Source organism: Calypte anna, chromosome 5A (assembly GCF_003957555.1).
Source record: "Calypte anna isolate BGI_N300 chromosome 5A, bCalAnn1_v1.p, whole genome shotgun sequence".
Lineage (NCBI taxonomy): Eukaryota > Metazoa > Chordata > Aves > Apodiformes > Trochilidae > Calypte > Calypte anna.
The window spans coordinates 41,589,509-41,598,120 of NC_044251.1; the positions used below are offsets into that span (position 1 = coordinate 41,589,509).

General features: G+C 42.0%; 1 protein-coding gene across 3 annotated transcripts in view; it reads left to right on the top strand.

Annotated features, from left to right (window-relative positions):
• The window catches only part of MAP4K5 (mitogen-activated protein kinase kinase kinase kinase 5), a 72,891-nt gene extending 64,657 nt beyond the window's left edge, over positions 1-8,234 (top strand). Inside the window, exons 31-33 of one of the 3 annotated variants that reach the window (XM_030452380.1) lie at positions 1,700-1,770; positions 2,511-2,566; positions 4,925-8,234. In XM_030452380.1, the coding sequence (XP_030308240.1) occupies positions 1,700-1,770; positions 2,511-2,566; positions 4,925-5,012 (215 nt within the window). In that variant the 3' untranslated portion in view covers positions 5,013-8,234. The remainder of the gene's footprint in view (positions 1-1,699; positions 1,771-2,510; positions 2,567-4,924) is intronic. The other 2 variants (XM_030452381.1, XM_030452379.1) reach the window with 2 other exon arrangements.
• Positions 8,235-8,612: the final 378 nt, after the last annotated feature.

The following is an 8,612-nucleotide window of genomic DNA, read 5'->3' on the forward strand; positions in this document are numbered from 1 at the left end:
TTTGCTATCATCCTCAAGGACCAAGAACTTAAAAGTGTTGAAGGCTTTTAAATAAACCAGACTGGTCTAGTGCACCCAGTGGGGCCTGACACTAAAACCTGCACATGTCAGGATATTGTCAGCTGTTTCTGTCTCCATGGACATGCTGAAGAAAGTTGCAGGTAGTGTGTCCCATAATTTCCATTTTATAATTAAGATGTATCATGATTTGGATGATAACAAAAAAGGCTGACTAGTTTGTGATCATTTCCATAGCACTGAGAAGGACCTTTGGGGAGGAAATAATGTTTTAATAAGATATAAGTTTGTGTTAATATTCTAAAATTAAAATTTTATTTAAAGTGATAGCCCAGCCATTTTTTAAGAGTCAGGGTAGCAGTATTTGAATCTAATTCTTAGGAGGACAGGCTGCTGTCTTTCTACTTTTAGAGGATAGCAGCCTTGCTTCTAAAACTTGTAGTTGTCAAGAAGTATTTCTGATGTAATCAGCTGTCAGAAGCACCTAATTAAGATCAGTTTCTGAGATATGGAACTATTAGATTTCTTTCTGGAGTCAAAATCCATCAGAAAAAAGTAAAGACACACCTTGGTTTTGTTAGCAGCTCTGTACAACTTGAGCAGAAGATTCTCAACCCAGGTAGTTTGTATTTTAACAGCAGTTGGTGAAGCAGTGCACATTGGTTTTATACAGCATCTCTGTTTAGCTATGTCAATCCTGTCCTGATTTTTAATCAATTCTGACATGTTCTAATTAGTTGCTGCTGCTGCATGCAAAATGGGACTTGACCATTCCCTTTTCCTTGAACTCTGAAGGAATTCAGAGACAGAAGTGTTTATCCCCAAGCCTTGCACTTACCAGCTGACATGGAAGAGTGTGAGCAGTTCTTCCCACTCCAGGCAGTCTGTTGGGAATTCAGGGAATTAAACAAATATTCATCCTCTGATTGCTGGGTGGAGTGAGGAGCAGCAGGTGAAGATCAGTCTGAGGCTGTGGTGACAAGTGTTGCTCTTAGGATTCTGCTCATTCCCTTTGCTCTGTGTGTTTAGGGCATGGCTGATACTGAGCAGCTACAAAATGTAGCTTGAAGGAATAATAAAGGAAAATGAGTAGGATTTGGGATTTTACAGGGTGTAAAGCATGTTTCTGTCACATTGTTTCAAGAACACCAGGCTCTTCATCCTGTCTGGTAGTTAAATCATTCATTTTGTGTGTTCTCTCTCTTACACTGAATGGGAGACTCCTCCCTTTTCTCATACTCAAGCCTATTTTGAAGTAAACATAATAACTCAAATGACCTGTAATTTCCAGCAGCCCACAGTGTTTTAGTTGGCAGGTTGCTTATGGACTTCCTAGTGTTTTCTCCAGAATCATTAGGAAAAAAAGGATCCAGAGAAGAGAAGCAAACGGGAAGAAAGGGGAAACCAGAGATGCCTCTCTTGTCCTGGCACACAGGGAATGTCTGAGTGATGTGTTTTGAATTTCACTTTAAAAAAACCCTAATGTGTCCCTTGCCTCCAAGTAGTGATTTCCATCCAGTTTTTCTCCAGTGATTTTGGAGTTGGGTTCTTCTGCCAGGAGTCCAGGGCTCACCATGTCCTTTCCCCACACACTTCTTATTTTCAGTGCTGGTGAGAAACCAGAGTTTCCTTGGTTCAGATCAGTCATGCTTGGCTCTGATGTTGTGTTTCTCCTTTGCAGTGTGCCTTCAAGACAGTGTGCTGGCCTTCTGGAAACATGGCATGCAGGGCAAAAGCTTTAAGTCAGATGAAGTAAGTCATCTCCCAGTCCCTCCAGGTCTAATTTCTTCCTGCTCCTTATTTACCACCTGATCCTTTGGCTCCTCTTGCTGCCTCCCTTGTGATAATGCTCATGCTCCATTGCTTCAGCTTGCTGGTTGCTTTCTCTGACTTCTCCTCCTGAGTTATTCTTGGTGAAGCTCAGGCACATGCTTTGGCCAGCTGTTTCTAAGAATATCCAAGAAACTCCTGAACTGGTTCTGCACAGAGCTGGTACAGAGCTGGTATAAACTGCATTTGGGTTTCTTGGATCTTGAATGAAAAGCTCAAGTTGCCAGCATCCCTTTTTAAAAAAAGAAGACATTCTTTCTTGTTTCTTTTTTTGTCTTTTTTTTTAAAGTGTCCCCATGAATAAATCTGTCCTTTTTCCAAGATGAGCATTGTGCTTTTTGATGGCATCCTCTGTGAAAATGCAGGGAAAAGCTGGCCAGTCTCTGCTGACAAAGATTTGTTTACCATATTCCATCTGTGTCACTAAGTCATCTGCACTGATAGCAGTCTACAAGACAAAAATTATTTAAAATAAGTTGTATTTTATGAAACTTAAAAATCTTTTTTACTTAGCATCCATTTATTCAATGCACTCCTGTAATTTGCACTTAGTTATATTTGACTTTTCAAGGAGACTGATCTCTTTTTATTCCCCTCCAACTTAGGCCAATAAATTTCATTTTGCTACTGAAATGGACCTAAATGTCTCCATTTTTCTACAGGTCACCCAGGAGATATCAGATGAAACCAGGGTTTTCCGTTTGCTGGGATCAGACAGGTAATCACCTTGAAGAAACATTAAAATTTCATTTTATTTAAACCAGGTTTCTCTCTTCCAGCTGGAACTGGCTTCCAGCCCACCACAGCTCTATCTGTAGGCTGTCCTGGTGGAGGCAGGAAGCACTGTTTCTGCCTGCAGCAGCCAAAAAATTAATTAGTGATTGCATCTGCATCCAAAATTATTACTAAGAGCCCCTGTGACTCTCCAGTGCAGAGCCAGAAGCAGGAACAAACACAACTGGCTGGAGGTGCAAGGTGAGGAGAGAAGCAGCAGGGAGTGCTCAGAGCTGCCTTTGGGTCATGGTAAGCAGGGTCCTCAGTGCACTTCTGGGAAAGCTTCTGGCTTGGATTCTCCTGGGGAATTATTTTGACAGCTGGTTACTTAAAAATGATCTTCACACCTCTGGACCTGAGGTCTGGAAATAGCAGAGCAGACCAGATGGCAGGTGGGGTTTAATTCTTTTATTCTCCATAACATCCAGATGGTTCCTTGCAGCTACAGATGTTGGGCAGAGGTGCAGCTGCCTCCAGGTTTGAAATCTCAGCAGCTGCTCCCCAGGCTCCAGGTGTGGATATGTGTGCTTCTGATTTCTCAGGCAGCCAGAGTGCTAAATGTAGAAGAGAATAATGAGTTCAGAAAATCAGTTTTAATTCCTGATCATCTGCTCCCTTGTCTGGCTTTTGGGAAGCCTGGCTCTGACTTGCTCTCTGTAAGTAAGCCATAATTTTGGGAATTTATAATCTTGGATCCCTAGTGCAGAAAGAGAGTGAGAGCATGCAAGCTCTTTTGTGGAGCTGTCATCTCTGCTTTGTGCCCTGTCCCTTATCCCTGCAGCTGGAAATGAAGATCTTTGCCACTGCTGACTCTGGGAGCTCAAAACCAAAATCTCTGGCAATGAAAACTCCCTCTTTTCTGTCTGTTATTCTCTTGGTGCAGACAGGCAGTGGCAGATTCCTCCCCTGTTGCCCCCAGCAGAGCAGAGAGCATCTGATTGCAAGAATGAGCTTTTGCTGAGCTCCACTGCAGTCCAGGTGCCAGATGTGCAAGCCCAGATGTGTGCTGTGCCACCATCAGTGAATATTTCTGGTGGATTGGAGTTGGTACCCTTAAATGTTCCCTGTTTCTGTGTAGGGCTGGAGAACTCAGGAGTGTACTGAACACATAGGGATGGGCAGCAGTGTCTCATCTGGTTCAGCTTGCACTTCTGTAGGAGATGTGCATGTCTGAGGAACAGTTTCTTGGGGCTGAAGTCCTCCTGCTGCATGCAGCTTTGCAGTGAAGCCATTTTCTTCTATTGTGACCTCACTGAACTGCCAAAAATCCTTAGTTTTGTATTCTTCCATCTCTGTACAACTGGAACAGGAGTCTTTGCTACCATTTAAGTGAATGAGATGTTGCAGCATCTTTTTGACTGGGATCATTTAAGTGATCTACTACTAAGTGAAGATTAGGGACAGAGGCTGCTCAGAGTGAGTCTTCATTTCGTCTGGTGCAGAGAAATTCAGGAGCAGTTGGGAGAGAGGAGATCAAGGGCCTGACTTTATAGACCACTGAGATGAGGGCTGGGGTTCAGCATGGCAGTCAGTGTGACAAAGCAGGGAGAAACAGCTTTTCCAGAGCCTACAGGAACATGATCCAGCAGGACAAAGGCTGAACCCATTGGCTGATAAATATTTAGAGGGGAGAAGTGTTCAGGTCAGTGGCTGATGCTTCTTGAAGGCATAAACAGTGAGGCTGCAGATGACAGGAGGGTTGTGTCTCCTCACAGTGCTGGCTCTGAAGTAACCTCCCAGCAGAAGCAGAGGACTTGGCTTATTTCAGGGTGGAGGTTGTAGGGGTTTGTTACACATTCCACATGTCTGTGGTTGGAAGGGGATGATTCTGGTTCAAGAAGCTGCTCCTAATTCTCCGTTCCTTGTGTATTCCACTTTACTGTTTAGATTCTGTCTGAACACCAGAGGAAAATGTTTCCCCATGAGGACAGTCAGAGCTTGGAATGGTCTCCCAGGGGAAGGGGTGGATTCCCCCACTCTGGAAAGTTGGAAGTCTCAGCTCCAGGGGGTGCTGAGACATCTCAGAGAAACAAGAAGATGAGAAGGGTTGGAGCAGAGGGGCCTTGGGGGCCCTTCCCACCTGGCACTCTGGGATTCGAGTGTTTTTATCAGAAGTGATGCTGGAAAATGAGGTCACTGATTTAAAGAACAAAACACCCAAGATATTTAGAAGAACCCCTTATCCCTCCAGTCTGCAGAAACCTGGGAGCAACAAGTTCCTATCTCCTTAGTAGTTACACCGAGGAGTAACTTCCCTCTTTTCCCACTCACCAGTTTGGGTTCTGTTTGTGTTTGATTGCAGAGTGGTGGTGTTGGAAAGCAGGCCCACAGAAAACCCGACTGCCCACAGCAATCTCTACATCTTGGCTGGACATGAAAATAGTTACTAAGCAACAGGAACCTAACACAAATGAGAGAGAGAATTTGCCACACGAGGAACAAAAGCAGCCTTGGGAAGCTCAGCACAAGCGGGACTCTGACTTGTTGTTTCTTTTCTTGACACCTAAATGATGCTGGTTTAGGGTGGAAATCAATACATTTTTGCAGCTGGGAACAGCTGGTTCTGTCTCTTGCCACTGTGTGGTTGGTTGTATCGAGTTTGCTTAATAAAAGCTATGAGGTAAATAGCCCTTTACTCATTAGTTGTAGGGAAACAGAGCCTTTCAAAAATGTTTTGCAGTAAAGGTGCCATAAACTGTTAAATATTTTACTTCCCTTGGATTTTCTTTGTATTCTGTAGATACAGTGCTGGCAGTTTTATACTGAGTCTTACTCTTAATTAAAAAGATTCGTGTAGGAAGTGAAAGGATCTGCAAAGCTTTTTGGTTTTAAATCTGCCATTCTGTATGGCTTTGTATAATAGACTATTTAATCTTTATTTATTAATCTGCTGCTAGAATGGTGTAATGTATCTAACTTTTAGCAAAGGAAGGTTGCAGAGCAGCTTACACTTTTTTTTTTTTTTACAATTGTATAAAGATTTGATTATTCTTTTTTTCTTGTAGGGATGTAGTGCATTATTGAGGGGTATGTTACAATGTTGGTTGATCTTGTAAAAATGCAGTTTTGTACAACAAAGTATTTTGTATTGATTTTTTTTCTTCTTTTTGCCTGCAGAATTTGCCATAAAAGGGATTTTCTTATTTACTACTAGATGTAGGGTGTGTGTACACAAAATACAATATTGGTATCAGACATGTTGCTCCTGGGTGGGTGTGTACAATATCCATGTGTGTGTATGTGTGTGTGTGTGTGTGTTAAGTTGACAGGCAGTGTGTCTTTTTTTTATATATATATACATATTTATATATATAAAAAAATGTACAAAATATATATGCTCTATTTTCATAAATTAGGGATCAGCCTTGTGATGTGAAATGGAAATTGTACCTGATCATCATCCTTAATGAATGAAAGTATCATGTATCAAGCTGCCCATGACGTGTAGTTTATTTATACTATGCCAGAGGGGAACCCAGAGTGAGAACAGAGCTTATGAGCTTTTGTGTTTCTCCAGTCATCAAACTGTTGTCAGACAGTTGTTTGGAAATGGTTATTTCCCCAGATGTGTAGTATAAATAAATATGATAAGAACCAGTATTCTATATAAAAGCTTTTGATCACTTTTTCCCTGTCCCTCTTTGTCACCTGCCTCTTTTCTTTCTCTTTTTATTTCTCCGTTGAAGAGTCACATCAGTTCCTTTTGTCTTCCTCATTAATTACAATTCTTGAGGTACCATTAATATTAATATAAATATGATCTGACTATAGGATAGCATCTGGTTTTACTACCTCACATTAATCTGGTAGCTTTGATGTCAGTAAACACAGTCCAGAGGCAGATCCAGCAGCAGCTCATAAACACTCAAACCGAGGGGTTTTGAAATTAAATCCTGCAGCCTTCTGCTGCCTTTTTATCATTTCTGTGATCTGCTCCCCTAGGAAAGGCAGGTTAGGAGTTTCACAGGTCATTTAAGTAAAGCAGTCAAGGTAAGTGTGTTCCAAGGGCTTGGTCTGTCTGAGGACTCTGCTGACACAGCGGCGCTGGAGTGGTTTGATCTTCCCTGGCAACCTGAGGAGTGGGGCACGGGGTTGTCTGCTCAGGCATCAGACTACACAATTCATAATTTAACATTGGGGGAATTAACTCAGCACACAGATGACTCAGTAATGTCTGTCTGGGACTAGGTACAGCTGGAGGTTTACGTTGTTCTGAAGGTCTGGAAGGAAAAATAAGACTGGCACCTAATTTAGCAGTTTTCTCCACTTGGCATTAAGACTAATTCTTGTCATTGACTTGGTGTTTAAATCGAGTGGTTCGGTTCTGAACCTGTATCAAAGTGTAATAAATAATAAGTGTACAGATAAAACTTTAAAATCAGTTCACATCAGCTGTAATAGGATCAGCAGAGTTAAAAGAGAGCCATGTAAACTTTGTGTTTTAAAGCAATTGAAATTTCTAGGCTTTTGGGAATTACTTCTCCATAGGTAACAGTGATTGGTGATTAACTCTCAACTGGTATAACTCCTAGGCTACAAAGATGTTTAATGAAAATAAAGACAAAGTGGAGCACCAGGTGTTGTAGAGCAAACACTTTCACTTAACTTACCTCATTCACTGCCAAAGGTAATTCTGGCTTCACCTTTGAAAACACTTAAAAGACTAGAGAAATCTGTAAATAAACTATGAATATTTATGGGGAGTAACTGGAGTAAATAACTCTTAGGTCATTACATGGTCATGCAAAAGTAATGAACTGAAAGTATTTTCCTTTGAATGACATGACTGGTGATTTGCTGAATCATAAAAAATGAACCTAGGAAAGTCCTCATTTAATCACCCCCCCTTTTCTCAGCATTTCTAATGGTTTGAAATGCTGAAATGCTTTGGCTGGAATGGTTTAAAATGCCAGTGGCATCTGGGGCATGATCTGCAAGATGGTATTTGCTGGTGTAAAAACCTCCCTGGTTACTCTTAGCCTGGAATATAGCACAAGGGAGGTAAATGTTGCATGCCCCAGTCAGCCTGGTGACTCTGACCAGGATCATTTGTATTTGTGAGATGGTTTAAGTTAGCCTGGTATTGTCTGTATCTTTATTTCTGTGATATTTCAGCCAGGGTTGAGAAGGCCTAGTGTGTGGGTTTGGAGTAGATAAAGCAAAAGCTTGCTCACCCCCTCCTTACTCTTTTGACAGATATCAAAGTATGGGTTATTTGATGCACAAGGTTCATGGATTCAACTTGAAAGCCTTAAAACAGGCTCCCAGTGCTCTTTGAAATGCAAACAGTGTTTGAAGAGCAGCCTGTAGATAAGTCTCTTCTGATTTCCTAACCAAAATTCACTGTAACTGCAAAATACAACTGTAATTTTGATGACATCTCTTTAAAAGACGAAAGGTACAATGCATCAGTGAGCCACGACGTCTCTGGGTGAACAGGACAAGACTGGGAGACTTTCTGAAATGTACTTTTTTTACCTTGTTTAGTCATTAGATTGTAACTGAGACTCTAACTGCACTCATTCCAGTTTGTGTATCTAGGCTTTGTTCTGCCTAAACTTCTGTTGCAGTTCATTTCAGTCTATGCCAAATAAACTGCTTTATTTGATACCTAGATGTGGTGTGGTAGACTTGCTGGAAACAAAAACCTTATCAGATGTATCCTGAAAGAAGTGAATGGGTCTCCAGTTTTTATGGCAGCCAGTGGGAAGGCTCTGATCCAGAGCTGGCCTCAATCCTACAGACTGCCAGGGAGCCACACATCTCCCACACAGCTGATCAGCTGGAAGAAAGAGGTGGCTGAGGGCAAATATGAGAAATCCATGGAAAACTTCCCAGCTTCAGGCTGGAAGGCACTGCTGCACCAACACAGCAGGGCTGGAGTCACCATGGAACCACTTTGGCTTTAGAACCAGAGGCTGGCAACCTCATCCCTGGTTCCTCAGGCAGAGGGTGAGGTGGCTGGTGGGCTCTGAAAGAATAAGAAATGT